Consider the following 17,500-nt stretch of genomic DNA (forward strand, 5'->3'; position numbering starts at 1 on the left):
TGTACATTGGTGTACTTGAGACTGATGTTTTGTCATATCGTAACCAATGGGGCCGATATTTGGATTCAATAGTCTGATGTCACGTCCGCCCAGCAACCAGCAGCTTGGTTCTAAACAAAGAATATCGGTACTTTTTATTCTTCATGCTGGCTAGAACATTTTAAAAAATGCCATGTGATCAGAATGTATACGAATCAAAACACGATCAGATTTATAATGTTTTTCTCCTCTGGATACACTTTTATATTATGCTCGTCATAGAAATATTTCATAAGGGCGTTCGCCATTGTTCCGATAGTTTAGAACAAGTTACTAAGTTACTATGCGTCATTACGAGGGAAGTGACGTCACGACTGTTGAATCCTATTACAACAGCAAACACTGAATACATTTCAAAAATTGAGGATAAAATAGAGAAGATAACAAAAACACATCATCTCTCGTCCTCACGTCTGTGTGTATTTTGTAAGGTTGATGAGATCGACAGGTGGGTGAAGGGGACGTAAAACATAATAACACTGACAGGCAGTTTATATAACATTCCGTAAGATATTCTCAACTCGTCCACAGAAGACCACGATATCCATAGTCCTTCAGAGCCAATAAATATATCAATGGCTTATCCCGGTTTCTAAAAGCGTGAAACGGATACAAGTCATTGCGTGCTACCCCTTATGCTAACCTTCAGGTTTTAATTTATATTTCTTCACACACGAAAAGAAAAAAGAGAAAAAATGTTTTAAGGTTTTCTTTTTAGTACCTGGGTTTGTTGCATCTAGATGGAAAGTATGTTGTGATAGCTAGCGTCCTGTTCAAAGGGCAGCAAATAATTGATGTTGACCATTTAACGCTATAAAACCGGGTTAAACTCCCGACTCATTGGTCTCTTAATGTCTACCCATTTTACCCCTTCTTGTTCTTTTTTTAATTTTTTTTTTTTTGGGCGGGGGGGGGGGGGGGGGGGGGGGGGGTTGGTGGTTTGTTTTTCTGGGAGAATCGTCGATGTTTATGTTTAGACGTATTACAAAGATAGATGAGTGAGTGTTGGTGAGTTTAGAACACGTTAGCGGGTGAGCACATCCTGGTGGGACGGGGGGAAGTGGGGGGGGGGGGGGGCGGAGGGAGAGAGAACCAATGTTTATTTAACTACTTATTTCATGTGTGCACAAAAACACTGAAACTCGATACGATGAGAGATGGAGGGGGAGGGGGAATGGGAGTAGGAGGGGGTGGGGCATGAAGCTGTCGTGCGCTAATAAAACACTTTATTCCATTTTGGAAAGAATAACAAATATGTTTTTTAAAAGAAATAAATAACATTTTCCTTAATTCATCCTCAATAGGGAAGACTGGACTAGTCCAGGCGGAAGTCAGCCGCAATGCAGCCCCACAAAAGTAACTTGCTTAAGGCTACACAGCGCAGCGAGGAATCGAACTGGGTACCTGCTTTTGATTACGAAACAAAGACCATCCATGTATTGGAAAGGTGGTCTAAGTCTCACCCACTCCGTTCTCTATTGCGGCTATGTGGTCGTGCGCTATGACATTCGCTTTCGGATCGGAGGGCCCTGGGTAGGTTCGAGCCTCGCTCGGCGCATAGTTGAGTCCTTGGAAAAGGTTCTATACTCACATTCTCTCACCGTACTTAGGTGTAAAATGAGTAGCTGGCCGTTAAAAGCCTTGTCTCTGTCCCAAAAAAAATGTAATATCGCCTAACAGGCGTCATGTCACGTACTACATGTCACGTGTTGCTGTTGGCTAGGGACTCCTTGTAAAGCGCTTTGAGCATGTTAAGTGGATGTTGAGCTATATAAAAGCTCTTTTTTATTCTTTAAAAATTTTACTGACTCATGTCATTTTTGTTAGATACTGTGTTTTGTCAGTATTGTAGACAGCAGAAGAAAGGCAGAATATGTTGTAGTTGTAAGGGGCATAACCATAGACGTGTCTGCGTGCTAAGGGGCATAACCCAATCAAGTCTCGTAGAACACACGGGATTATCGGGATTTGATCTAAGACAGGGGAAAGTATCGAATATCCCAGGCTGGTGGTTTAGATTATATCACGTTTACAGGGATCACGGATCAGCGTCTTATCCAAAGGATAACAGGCAAGTCTTACCAATGACTAATTTTATAGTTCCTTGTTTTCCGTGAGTAAATGGAGACCGGGTTAAGTTTGTACGTATGATTGGTTAGTTAACCTAGATATATGGGTTGCATAGGCAGAGGGATTTTGGTGTCATTGAAAGAAGCCAGTGGAATTGTGAGTAATAATCACAAAGAGATAAAAGGGAAAGGGTTCTTTCTCTTTTAATTTGAGAAGAATAGAGGGAGAGAGAAAGATGGGAGAAGAGTTGAGGAAGGTTGGAAGATTCAGTTAGAAGGGAAACAAAGGAGAGGGAGGGATGGTATGGGAGAAGTAGGAGAAGAAGCGGAAGAAGAAGAAGAAGAAGAAGAAGAAGAAGAAGAAGAAGAAGAAGAAGAAGAAGAAGAAGAAGAAGAAGAAGAAGAAGAAGAAGAAGAAGAAGAAGAAGAAGAAGAAGAAGAAGAAGAAGAAGAAGAAGAAGAAGAAGAAGAAAAAGATGAGGAGAAGGAGGAAAAACAAGGAGGAGGAGGAAGAAGATGAGGAGAGAGGCGGTAATACAGATATTGATAATCATTTTATGATGATGATTATGGCGATGATGTTGATGATAATGATGATGGTGGTGGTGGTAGTGGTGGTGGTGGTGGCGGCGTGGCGGTGGTGGTGATGATGCTCGTGGTGATGGTAGTGGTATTAACAGTCATGGTTTGCGTGGATGCTGCAATCATGGTGATGAAAACAAAAATAAGTATAAAGAAATGGCATAATAATATAACCAAAACCAACACAAAGACAATAAAAAGAATGCTCACCATTGGAAACTATGAGTAGCAGGAAACACAAAGTGAGAACCATATATCGGTGTATAGAATGAATTCCTGTCGCATTCGCTACGAAACATCCGTTTTTAGAATTAATATCATCATTATTATTATTATTATTATTATTCCGACAGGGGAGATAATTTGGAAGCTGTGATTGGTCCTTGGGTTGTGGACGCTGAGTGACGTCACAATCATGGCGGTGAATCTCTTGTTGTTGATGTTGTTGTTGTTGTTGTTGTTGTTGTTGTTGATGTTGCTGATGTTGTTGCTGATGATGCTGGCGTTGTTGTCGATGCAGCATCAGTTGGTGATGACTGTGGCACGTCCCGGAAGCCGTGAAAATAGTACTGTCGTCCATCTTGTTAGAATTGTCTGTGGATGATAGATAATAATAAAAGTAAGGTCAGATCAATGAATATATACAAGAAAATTAGTAATAAACAAAAAAAAATGAATATATAGTCTTTTTTTAAAAAAGAACAAAATATTATACTCAACGTTTCGGGCTCAAAATCATTCTTCAGCCCACAACAAAAACAATAAAAACATAAATGCATTACTTTTTTTTAAAGCAGATTCAGGAGATATGTTTTTTAAATTATTGTATTCAATTGTTTTGCTTTATCTTTTTTTTTGTTTTTGTTTTTGTTTGGTTATTTTTTGTTTGTTTTGTTTCTAATTTTAAAAAAAAATTGTTGAAGCTGTTCTATTCATTTTGTTTCTGACTTTTTACAGTCCACGCCTTCTGGCAGGTAGTTCTAATTCAAAACAACAACAACAAAAAAGTATAATAAAATAATTAAATAAATATATAAATAGATAAATAATAATACGAGCGTATTTCATTTTCGAACACAAAAAGGTGAGACTTTTACTTCATAACCATACTATATAACATGTTATTATTATGTTGTAAACCAATGGGGAGGGAACGCACTTGACAAACCTTAAATATCTTAATTTCAAATCTAGGTCACTGAGTGACGAAGTGTGTGTGTTTGTGTGTGTGTGTGTGTGTGTGTGTATATATATATATATATATATATATATATATATATATACATATATATATATAAAGGAGGTAGATGATGTAGATAAGCAGATACAGTTGTGAGGTGAGATTTGATGTGCGATGTACGCCAGGTATTCGTGTTTTTGTGTTTTATCGCCTGGCCTGGTACAGACAATTAACCTACAAGATCCACTTAATTACAAAAACACAGGCAGGGCCACAGATAATAACACGCTCGAGTCTTGAAATAGGCTCAAAGAACATCAAAATCGCAGTGACTTCACTGAGCACTAAACACTCAACTAGTCGTATTGTTTAAGTGTAATATATTATTATTATTATTATTATTATTATTATTATTATTATTATTATTATTATTATTATTATTATTATTATTATTTTTATTATTATTATTATTATTATTATTATTATTATTATTATTATGATGATGATGATGATGATGATGGTTGTCTTTCATTGTAATAAATACATGTATTGTGATAGAAATCTCACATTTTGTCATATCAATAAACGCGTGTTTAGCGAGAAAGCAGCTGCCGGTGGAAATAGAACGATATAATAATAATAATTGTTTTTAATGTTCAAGCGTAATAAACTGACAAAGTAAGTGTGAAATTTTAAATAGAGCCTACATCTGCAATTTTCAATTTATGTGGGACGACTGGAAATATACTTGACAATGGGCTTCGACAGTCGTGACGTCACTTCCCTCGTAATGACGCACAGTTACTTAGTAACTGGTTCTAAACCATCGGAACAATGTCGGACGCCCTTATGAAATATTTCTCCGACGAGCATAAAAGTGTATACAGAGGAGAGAAACATTATAAATCTGATCATGTTTTGACTTTTATACATTCTGATCACATGACATGTAAAAAAGTTCTCGCCATCAAGAAGAATAAAAAGTACCGATTTTCGTTGTTTAGAACCAAACTGCTCGTTGCTGGGCGGACATGACATCAGACTATTGAATACAACACTATAGACAGAATGAAGTTGACGTCACTCGGGTCTTTGTTATTGTTTTATGTTGTTTTTTTTTTTTTTTGCCATCCACGTTTATGAGCAGTTCTCACTTAACTGTATTAACCAACCAGAATATAAAAAATCAAGGTTACACAGAGTTTTATGTGTTGGTCCGTTATACTTCCGGATGACAATGTTGTGAGCTTCTTAGCCAAGCGCATACTGTCTATAGCTAGAATCTTTACTATTTTTTAAATTACGCCCTTTAGTCCGTTTTCTTAGCGGCAAGTTCCGTGCGTTTTGTGCACTTTTTGTAACCAGCAAACTAAGTATACAAATTGGTGCAGAAAATTATGAAGATTCGAAAAATAGGTGGCTCCAAATACCATTTTTATTGAAAAGACCTTAAAATTCGTCGTAAACTCTAGTGAAAACGCGCACTTTGTGACGTTTTGGCGCTCGATGACAAAAGTATAAAAAAATCAAACATTCTTACCCATTAAGAACATCTTGATTAGTTTTTGATCGTGGAAATATTTTTGTTTTAATGTTTTCCATTATTATTTACCAAAAATCTAGCTTTTAATTATTTTAAAACAATTTTTTGTCTTCTGACAGCAGACAAAAACCCCAATAAAAATTGTCCTTTTTTGCCCGTGCAACAAAACGATGAGTTATTAGGACGACCTATCCTTTACTAAGTATGTACTAGGATGTCTTAGCGCCTGTAAACGAAAAAAAAAACAACAAAAGACTAAAAAAAATATTTAAAGCAGTTAAAGAGGTTTCTTTCAACCAGTGTGTACAGTACAATAATGCTAAATCGAAATGCGGTTTTGTCATCTGTCACCGCCTCTCCCTTCGAGATAACGACAGCTCCATCTACCGACAATGGCATCATGTGTTGTCTAAAGAATAACTGAGAGAATGAGTTTTGTCTTTTGAACGATGTCAACAAACTACAATTTTATTTTGTGCAATCGATATTCGTTGAAAAGGTAAGGAACAATCTTTTTCATCTATTATAAATGTCTTATATCATCGTGATGTTATTTTACTTTATGCGCATGCTAGTGCGATAAGTATCGCGCAACGTATGACAAAAGAATTGAGTTGTGAAAAAAGAATTGGGTCAGATCAAAGCTGAGTCACAGGAATATCATTCTACACACACAATAAGCCTCCAGGATGCAATAGATAGAGTAAGATTATGGCCCATGCTTGGATCTGAATATATTTTTCTATCTTAATATAATATAAGTTGCATGTGTTATGTCAGTACTAAATTTAGACCCTTTTAGATTCGATTCGATATAGATTAGCCTGTCGATGATTGATGATAGAATAACGGTGTTTATCAATACTGCTGCCCGAGAAAAAAAAGATAACTAATTTATTATTAACTCAGTTGATCAAAAAAAGAACATCTCCACACATAATTCTGCAAATACACGCTAATATTCACACGAACATTGTTTTACCTTTTGCTTATTCATGTTTTTTTTAAAACAGTGTATTGACTTGTTTGTTACATTTCTACTTGCCAGCCTCACAGTCCTTTGTTTCCTTAAAATTAATAAGCATCATGCCTGGGGACCTCGTCAAATTGGAATGCTAGTTTGATTTGTTGAATAGTCAAGATTGCAAGGACTAAAGTTCCATTCTAACAGGTATTTGGAAGTATGTGTTCGTTGTGTGTGTGTTGTTGTTGTTGTTGTTTTGTTATTTTTTGTTTTGCAGAGAATCTTACCACTGAGCTATCCAAGCCCCGTCAACTAATATGTGTTTAACCTTTCTCACGCAAACACACACACAAATACACACTCACACGCATACACACACACACACACACACACACACACACACACTCGCACGCACACAAACTTGTTCATTCTGTCAGCTCTCAAGCTACCCTATATCGCCTTAAGATGGTAACATTTTCTGTAACTTGATAAACTACGTAATTCACACTTTGTAGGAAATAACTATAAATATCGTCTCTCGAGTATGTCATGGGGTTTTGTTTTATTTTTCTTTCCTTCCTAGAATGCGCTGATATGGCAGGAGGAAAGAAGCGGCAGACATCCATTGTCGACTGTAAGAATCTGAACAAAGTTCCAAGACTCGATCAAGCTTCCCCTGAAATTTACTGGTCGAAGTGCCTGTTTTGTCAAGAAACCATTAAAAATTCTCTTCTCACAAACCCTAAAAAGCAACCAAGTTAAATTGTATTGAAGACACTTATGTTGCAATTTCTGAGGATATCAAACTTTTTCATGACTCAGGTAGATTGCCAATAGCATTGAAATTCAATATTAACCAACCTGTGAAATGTCTTGCTAATTTTTGAGAGACAATGATGGACTTTACCACAAGAATTGCAGACACAGGTTTCATAAATCAAAACTCAAAAGGCTTGCAAAGAAGATAAATCAATGTAATAGTGAAGCCGTTGCAAGTCCTGATACTAGAGGCACATTAAACACATCACATGTAAGCAAACACTGCTTGTTTTGTAAGGGTTGTGAAGGGGAATTGACTGAGGTCCGGACTCTTGCTCTCTCACAAAAAGTCTACGAGGAAGCTGTCCTCCTTTCAGATACAAGTATTCTTAGAGTATTTGCGGAGGGTGATCTTATTGCGGGGGAAGCAAAGTATCATAAGCCTTGCCTTATACTGTTCAACAGAAGAGCAGACGATTTTAGATGTAAAAATACTTCAGACAACAAATACAAAACACACATTGCAGAATGCACACAGGATATTGTCAATTTTATTGATCAACAACAAGCTCGCACAGACACAAATGTTGTGTTTAAGCTGAATGATCTCTACAATTTACGTTTGTCAAAATTAAATGCCATAAATTGGTCGGATGTATATGTACATAAAACTAGATTCAAAGAAAATTTACTATCGAGAGTTCCTTCTTTAATGGAATACAGGGGTGGGCGGGAAGTCTTGGTTACTTTCAAAGAGGGGAATATTATTTCACAAGCAGCTATTGCCGATTTAGATTCAAATGATGATTTTGCAATACAAAAAGCAGTTGATATTATAAGAGCAGAAATAAGAAATCATACATTCATATCGCCCCTCAATATAGATCATGATAGCATTGTCAATAGTGTACCACACAAATTAGTGAAAATTGTGAATGGCATTTTTTAGAAATGGAAGCGAGTGTCACTTCAATTCTGGGGTTACATGAACAGATGTGGTTATCATTCTGATATCACAGTTGGGAATGGAAAAGTTGTTTGTCAACTACGGTACAGGAAAACATAGAAGTCTGATACCTATCCACTCAATTGTTGAACCCCTGGGTCCTGAAAAATCTCTGGCTATATCCTTCTTCCATGCCTTTACGGGGTGTGACAGTGTCAGCTCATTTGCAGGGAAGGGAAAGAAAATAGCATGTTCAGTTTGGGCCGCATTTGATGATGTTACAGACTCATTTAAAGCTCTTGCTAATCAACCCTCTAAGGAACATATAGCCAGCCATTTCAACATCATCCAGAGATTTGTCTGTTGTTTGACAGAGCAACCAACTTATCTGCTGTCAATGAATGCCGGCATGAACTTTTTACAAAAAAAAGTCACGCCTTCCAGACAACATGCCACCAACTTGTGAAGCTCTCAAACAGCATTTAAATCGAGCAGTTTACGAAGCTGGTTATGTATGGAAACGCTCTCTTGCTAAAGACCCTAGTCTTCCTTCCAAATCAGATTTTGGTTGGAAAAAAGATGGGATGCCAAAGTGGTCCACTTTGACTGACCTTACACATGCCTCACAAAATCTGATTAAATGTAACTGTTCATCAAAGGGATGCTCCAAAAGATGCAATTGTGTTAAGGCATCTCTTCCATGTAATCTGTTATGTGCCTGCAATGGTCAATGTTCTAGAGACAATGATTGACTTTAAACACGTTTTTCAATTGTATGTTTTCAACAAACTATGTAATTAAAAAGGGATGTAAATCTATAATAATAATAATAATGCGGCTGTTAAATATGTACACAGAAAAAATGTTTTAAATGGTTCAATTCTTCATTGAATAAATATGTATTGTACAATATATATAAATTTAAACGTCTTATTTGCTATATGATAGAAATACATATAACTCTTATGTTTGAGAGAGATTGTACGTGTGTGTCGGGAGGAGAAGGGGTACTTGCCTAGGCAGTTGAATTGTCTATTATTGTTTGTTTTTTTAATCAAATTAATATTGCTTGTTTTAGAGGATGTGAAGATTAAAAAATGTTTTTGAAATGCGTGGCATTTCAAATATATGTCAGATTCTAAACTATTTAAACAGTTTCTAGGAAGGAGATATATATTTTTTTTACTTTCCAGAAAAATCCCATTTGAATTTCGTATTTTCTAATATATTTCAATAAAATACAAATGGAAAAATAATTTGTGAGTCCAGAGTACGCAACAGAATAACAAAATATCCACATTGTTATATATTATTTATAAAACTGTAAATTTTTGAGGAAAAAATTATTTTTTAAAAAAATGCATTTTGTCACCTTTAAAGGGCAATAACTCTTGGTTCCAGCTATTTTTCAACTTGGAGCCACCTATTTTCGAAATCCTCATAAAATTCTGCATTTTGTGTGAAAATTTCATGCTGGTTACACGATTTGCACAATTTTTCCATTAAGGGAACGGACTACTTCCCATGACATCACAATAAGATATCGTCGCCTAGGCATTCCACGACGGAATATAGATAATCCATCAAACAAGATGTCTGATGTCAACAGGAATCACTCATGTTGTCCATAGTGAGCAAATTTGGGGGTCAATAAGATATATATATATATATATATATATATATATATATATATATATATATATATATATATATATATATATGGAGAGAGAGAGAGAGAGAGAGAGAGAGAGAGAGAGAGAGAGAGAGAGTTACAAGAAGAGAACCTTTACCTAGAATCAGCAAGAAAGCCCCGTAGCCCAAGTCTGAGAAGCATAACGGTACAATATGATGCTAATATGTACTCTACCACTCACTAATCGAAATAATATAAATATCATTACATCATAAACGTGGAGTGTAGATATCTGTGGTGGTGGTGGTGGTGGTGGGGAGGTGGGGGATGGGGGGGGGGGGGCAGTTGTACCCACTTTGGTACCCGCCCTGGGGGGAAACATATTATAGGAATAAGCCTGTATCGAATGAACACATCAAACACATCACATCAAAGGGGAGACAAGCAGTGGAAATGGCATGGTGATATTCCGACACTCGTCTTACTTAACGACGATACCGAAAGGCGCTTGCTTCTATTCACCACGAGCACTTGGATAATATTAATTCATTGAAGGCGTCGCGGAATTTTAGTCTTGTTGATTAACTTCTAACTTCACACTTAATACCCTATCCGTTTTCATCATCATCATCATGATCATCATCATCATCATCATCATCATCATCATCATCATCATCATCATCATCATCATCATAATAATAATAATAATAATAATAATAATAAACAAAAAAAATATTGAGCTTTAATATAGAGCAATATCCACTAACTAGCTCAAAGCGCTTTACAAAGGGTCCCTGACCAAACAGTAACACGTAACATGTAAAATGAGACATGACGCATGTTAGACGATAATACGATATTTTTTTTCCGACAGAGACAACGCTGTTAACTGCCAGGTACTCAGTCTACACCTAAGTACGGTGAGAGAATGTGAGTAAAGAGCCTTTTCCAAGAACTGAACTATGCGCCAAGCGGTGATCGAACCCAGGACCTTCCGATTCGAAAGCGAGTACCATACCACTAGACCACATAGCCTCATAAAACGAGCAAGAACGCACACAGACACACACACACACACACACACACACACACACACAAGAAGAAAAGAAAATTTAAAATAAATATTTTTTTTAACTTAAAAAAAAATACATACAAACAAAAACAAAGCAAAAAAAAAAACACACACACAAAAAAAAAACAAAACAAAACAAAACAAAAACAAACAAACAAACAAACAAAAACAACGAAGTGACTCCAGCTTAAATTGAAGTAGGGGTATAGTCATTGTTTTTGCTCCCTTGGTGAAAACGGGTAAAAATGTGAATTAATTTCATGTCAAATCATAGATTCATATTACAAGATGTACACCGAAGGACTTTTCGCTCGGGTAGTACACAATAGAAAATCATACAGTTCCCCATAAATTTAACGTCAAGAATACGAAATGTGGTGCGAATGTTGTGACAAAGGAATAGATTGTGTATTTCAGTCTTATGATGGCCGCACTTTGACGTGTATGATGTATGTCATTAAACAAACAAAACAATACAATATAAACAGTAAGAAAAAAAGACAAACAGAAAGAGAGAAATAAATAAAGAAATGAAGAAAATTAGAAAAATACAAAACAAACAACAACACGGAACGTAAAGAACGAGACATGACGCCTGTCAGCGATAATACAATATTTTTCCAACAGACACAACGCTGTTAATGGCCAGCTACTCATTTTACACACAAGTACGGTGAGAGAATGTGAGTAAAGAGTCTTTTTTTTTTCCAAGGACTCAATTATGCTCCGAGCGAGACTCGAACCCAGGACCTTCCGATCCGAAAGCAAGTATCATACCACAAGACCACATCGACGCTCAGAAAGACAAACAAAATAGGGAAAGAAAGAAAGAAAATGAGAGGGACAGAGAGAAGGAAAAAAAGTGTGAAAAAAAAGAAGATAAAAGAACAGCATCAGGGGATTTTTTAAATACTTTTTTTTTGTAAATAAGCAATAGTTTAAAACTCTGGAACAGACTCAAGTATGAAATGGAAAAAAGCTTCTTTTGTAGAATGATTCGAAATAATGCTTGGTAAAAATAATAATAATAATAATAATCATTTCCCGGTAGAATTATGATTAAATTTAAATACACGAGGCTATTTAAAGGTCCGTTGGCCTAAATGATAACCTTTTCCGTGATATGTATGATATGATATGATCTGATCTGATCAAAGAAGAGGAACAACAGAGAATGACATATTGTGCAAGAACAAACAGTAATATAGAGGCAAATACCAGTTGGTTTGAGCGAAATCGACCCCAGTTAGAAGTGGGTGAACAAACCATAACCAATGCGGTGAGTGATGAAAAAGTGAACCGCTAAACACTTCAAACTTTAATTCCTGGTGTGATTATGATTACGTTTTTGAATACACGAGGCTATTTAAAGGTCGGTTGGCCTAATTTATAACCCTTTACCGGACACGGTATGATCTGATCAAAAGAAGAGGCAACAAAAGATAATGAAATATTGTGCCAAGGACGTACAGTAATATAGATAGAACGAAGATGACGTCAGGCAGGCCTTTGATATTGTTTTTTGCCACCCATGTTTGTGAGTAATTCTCACTTAACTGAATTAACCAGACTATAAACGTTTACGGGTACACATATTTTGCGTGTTGGTCCGTTATACTTCAGGATGGCAATGTTGTGAGTTTCTTAGCCAAGCGAACACTTTCTATAAAGGAAAATACCAATTGGTTGGAGCAAAATCGACCCCAGATTGAAATGGGTTAACGAACCATATCCAATGCGGTGAGTGATGAAAAGGTGAATCGCTAAACACTTCAACATCCAACACTACAATTATTAATGACGAGATAGTAGATTCTGCCATACTCTGGAAAAACCCATATTTGAACATTTGCGCCAGAAAACTCGACCTTCAGATATCGATCGATTTATATGATCCTCATCTTGGCAAAAAAAACGCTCAAACCTGGGACTTTGCGTCCGTCCGTCCGTCCGTCTGTCTGTCTGTCCATCCATCCATCCATCCATCTATCTATCTATCTATCTATCTATCTATCTATCTATCTATCTATCTATCTATCTATCTATCTATCTATCTATCTATCTATCTATCTATCTATCTATCTATCTATCTATCTATCTATTTATCTATCTATCTATCTATCTATCTATCTATCTATCTATCTATCTATCTATCTATTTATCTATCTATCTATCTATTTATCTATCTATCTATCTATCTATCTATCTATTTATCTATCTATCTATCTATCTATCTATTATTGTAATATTTACCACTATTATGGAATCAGTCTACATCGATGTTTCAGATCTTTCAGCCATCGTCAGGACTGTGTGTTACATGATTTTGGTTTGTTGTGTCTTGTTGCTTGTTGAACACTTCCAACACGATTGAATATCTATCTATCTTTCAATCTCTCTATATATCATCCATCCATTCATCTATCTATCTATCTACTTATATATCTATCTATCTATATACCCATCCCTCAATAGGGGCCAATTGGGGCCAATTTTGGCCAATCTAGTAGCCGTGTTAATAATTGGTATTTCATTTCATCAAGAACGATTCGGATACGACAGTGTTTCGTTGTATTTGTTTTATCACTGTAGTTAAGAACGTTGTTGACAGGCCATGAGATTGGTGTCAATGTTCAACATCATGATAGGTGTTAATGAGATGAGGTGTTGATCGGGTGACGGACAGGTAACTTCTACCTGTATGGAGGAGTTAATAGATGGATGGATGGATAGATGGATGGATGGATGGATGACTGGATGAATGGATGGATGGATGGATGGATTAGATAAATATATAAAAATTATAAAAAATAAATAAGGATAGATAAATAGCTAGGACAGACAGATGGATAGATAGATAGAAAGATAGATAGATAGATAGATAGATAGATAGATAGATAGATAGATAGATAGATAGATAGATAGATAGATAGATAGATAGGACAGGATAGACATTTTAGATCGATAGAATGAGAGTGAAAGAATGAAATAGAGAAGAGAAGGGCGAGGGAGAGAGAGAAAGAGAGAGGAGGAGGAGAAAAAAAGGGGATGAGGGAGAATCCAGCAGCACCTTTACCTCCCTCCCCTTGTCACGAAACACTTTTAATCTATTTCAAGCAACATTTCGAACAGTTTCCAATAATTGTGAAATTCATCTTCATTTAATTTAGGCCTAGATACCGTGCGCTGCCATTTCAAAACACGTCGTCGAATTTCAAAGGTAGATAACTCCCCTTTTATTGAATGAATCCGACATAATAAAAGGGGAGACAACTTAAAATAGCATGCGTCTTGTACGACAAAAAAGAGAAAGACGGAAATATCATGAGTTGTAATTGCCTGCTGCTAATACTGGAATTGCCTCATCTCTATTTAATCCATCAAAACAAAATGGAATTTATAAATTCCAGACTTTTATTGAAAGGCCCGGCGGGCCAAAAACATAATCGATTACAGCTTTAGAAGTATTGTGATTATTATTATTATTATAATTCTAGTTTTATGCTGAGCAAATAAAAATGTTATTCGCACACAAATACACATGCACCCCCCCCCCCCCCCACACACACCACGTACACATAGAAGTACAGAAAGAGAGTGAGTGAGATTGTGTATATATGTGTGTGTGTGTGTGTGTGAGTGTGTGTGTGTGTGCGTGTGAGAGAGAGACAGAGAGGAGAGAGATAGAGAGAGAGAGAGAAGGAGATAGATAAATAGATATAGATAGATAGATAGATAAGATATAGATAGAAAGATATATTCTTTCTCTCTCTCTCTCTCTCTCTCTCTCTCTCTCTCTCTCTCTACCTCTCCCTCCTCATTCTCTCCCCATCTACCGTTCTTTCCCACTTCTATTTCTCTTTCTCAAAAATTGTATTCATTCAACTATCAAAGAGCTATCAATTTCATAAGATTTTCCTCATTCTGATCACAAAATTCATTTTCTAACCTTTGGTGAAAAGCAGTTAAAGTCACGCCTGCTTATATATATATAACACACATATATATATATATATATATATATATATATATATATATATATATATATATATATATATATATATATATATATATATATATGTGTGTGTGTGTGTGTGTGTGTGTGGTTGTGTGTGTGTGTGTGTTTGCGCGTGTGTGTTGTCGTTGTTTCTAAGGAATTGTGGTTGTTTTGACAGACATGTAGTTAGTTGTGAGTATTTTCCAGAACCCCATACACCCCAACCCTAAGTGTATCTATATCACAAAGGGCTGCTATTCACCTTAAGTCTTAATATCAGGCATACTGGAAGGTGAGCATAGATAGAGAGTTGGAAAATCTTTTGACTTAAATGTCAAAGGTCCAGAAATGCTCAAGAATTCTTTTATCTGATACCCCCCCCCCCCCTCCCCTTCCGTCCGCCCCCTTCCCCAATTATCTTCTCTTCTCCCCCCCCCTCCCCCCCTCCCCCCTAACCCTCTCTTTCTATTTTGTAGAATCCATCATTCCATCACTATCTGTTCATCCATCTCACCCACTTTGTCTATTTTTACTTTTTGTTCATCTCTCTCTCTCTCTCTCTCTCTCTCTCTCTCTCTCTCTCTCGCTCTCTCGATCACTCGCTCTCTCTCACCCACTCTCTCTCTCTCTCTCTCTCTCTCTCTCTCTCTCTCTTTCTCTCTATCTATCTATCTATCTATCTGTCTATCTATCTATCCATCCATCTATCTTTAAATCTATCTATCAATCTATCTATCTATATAACTATCTATCTATCTATCTATCTCTCTCTGTCTCTCTCTCTCTCCCACACACACTCTCTCTTGATCTCTCCATTTATCCTTAAATCTTTCTCTCTCTCTCTCTCTCTCTCTCTCTCTCTCTCTCTCTCTATATATATATATATATATATATATATATATATATATATATATGTATATATATATATATATATATATATATATATATATATATATATATATATATATATATATATATATATATTGCTATTTAATTTTATTAACTTTCAAACAAGAGAAACGTCCATATTCATTTTAATACTAAAGCCGTCCTCTCAGCAAGCCTGTAGTCGTTATTATTTATTTTGAAAAAGCATGTCCTTCTGGACTGGATGGTGTGTTGACATTGGAATGTGTTGACAGTTGCCACAACAACAGAAATACAAACACCAGAACTGATTGATGATTACACTTGTCGGATAAATTGACACACTCTGAGAGAGAAAAAAAAAACAACAACAAAAATAACAAAAATAAACAAACAATCAACAACAATAACGCACATATAAAATTTAGAACAGTAAACCCGTCATCCAAGTATCCATTTCGCCGCCGCGAAATTTTTATTCTCTATTGTCTTCTGGTACTTTCCTGCTCACTTCACTTCTTGGTGAGAGAATCTGAGTAAAGAGACTTTTCCAAAGACTCAACTATGCGCCGAGCGCGGCTCAAACCCAGGATCTTCCGATCCGAAAGCGAGTGTCATACCACTAGACCAAAATAGCCGCACAGTTTCCGTTAGCTTTTAATTCTTCTCAAACCTTAAAATCTCTGACCACCCACCCACCTATCCGCATCCCCCCCCCCCCCCCCCCCCCCCAACCCACCCTCTCCCCAAACACTCTCCACAATAATAAGCTTTCTCTCCCTTTTATCTCCCCGAGCGGTTCCAATAATAAATAAGTGTCGGCCATGCGCCAGTGCTAATACCTGTACCCGCTTCCTTCCATTCTCTTACACCTTGTCTTGGTATCGGCTGGGGTCTTCCTGGAAAAGAAAATTGGGGTCGGGTTATTAGCTCAGTCCCGATCCGTCCCGTCCAGTCCCGATCCGTCCCGTCCAGTCCCGATCCGTCCCGTCCAGTCCCGATCCGTCCCGTCCAGTCCCGTCCCGTCCTAGGCTTGAACTATTCACACCAGGACACATTCACAACCGGACAAATTCACACTCGGACACATTCACACTGGATATATTGACACTGGGCATATTCACACTAAACATAATCACACTCGGACACATTCACACTCGGGACCCATTCACACTCGGACACACTTACACTCGGGACACATTCACACTCGGACACATTTACACTCAGGACACATTCACACTCGGGACACATTCGCACTCCGATAGTGACACTCGGACACATTCGCACTCGGACAATTTCACACTGGACACATTGACACTCAGACACATTGACACTCGGGCACACTCACACTCGGACACATGCACAGTCGGACAAATCCACACTCTGACACATGTTCAAGTCTGTCAGTGTTGTCTTGTTAAAAACGTGTTTCGTTTCATTATTTATCTATTTATTTATTTGTTAAATTCCTACCCCTCAACTGTATTCAATTTGGATCTTTTAAATGTCTTGTCAGCCCGGCCTTCTCAAAATCCCGAAAACATTAATAATTATAACTCAGTACTCAGTCCCGTCCCGGATTGGGTCCGCTTGTCCCGGATTGGGCCCGCCCTGGCCAGAGCTCCGATCCCGACAGAAGTCAGAAATCACCGGCTTGTTAAAATCAGTCCTGCCAACTACTAAGAAAGATTCGTAAAAATACGAATTGTCGTCTTCGTCAGCAGACATAGACAGATATTTTTGATTTAATAGAAAGAGTGCATTTGTCTAAGAATCTCACAACATTGCCATCCGGAAGTAAAACGGACGGACCAACACACAAAACTACTCTGTTTTAAAACGTTTATAG

At 36.9% G+C, this 17,500-nt stretch overlaps 1 protein-coding gene across 5 annotated transcripts in view; it reads right to left on the bottom strand.

The window, feature by feature from the left end:
• Nucleotides 1–17,500, bottom strand: part of LOC144959908 (irregular chiasm C-roughest protein-like) — a 328,564-nt gene that overhangs the window by 37,858 nt on the left and 273,206 nt on the right. For all 5 annotated transcript variants that reach the window (XM_078892751.1, XM_078892752.1, XM_078892753.1 and 2 more), the window contains one exon: nucleotides 2,901–3,375. In XM_078892751.1, the coding sequence (XP_078748877.1) occupies nucleotides 2,901–3,270 (370 nt within the window). In that variant the 5' untranslated portion in view covers nucleotides 3,271–3,375. The remainder of the gene's footprint in view (nucleotides 1–2,900; nucleotides 3,376–17,500) is intronic.

This window comes from Berghia stephanieae, chromosome 14, assembly GCF_034508935.2.
Source record: "Berghia stephanieae isolate SIO BIC M18660-M18661 chromosome 14, UCSD_Bste_1.3, whole genome shotgun sequence".
In the NCBI taxonomy this organism is placed as follows: Eukaryota; Metazoa; Mollusca; class Gastropoda; order Nudibranchia; family Aeolidiidae; genus Berghia; species Berghia stephanieae.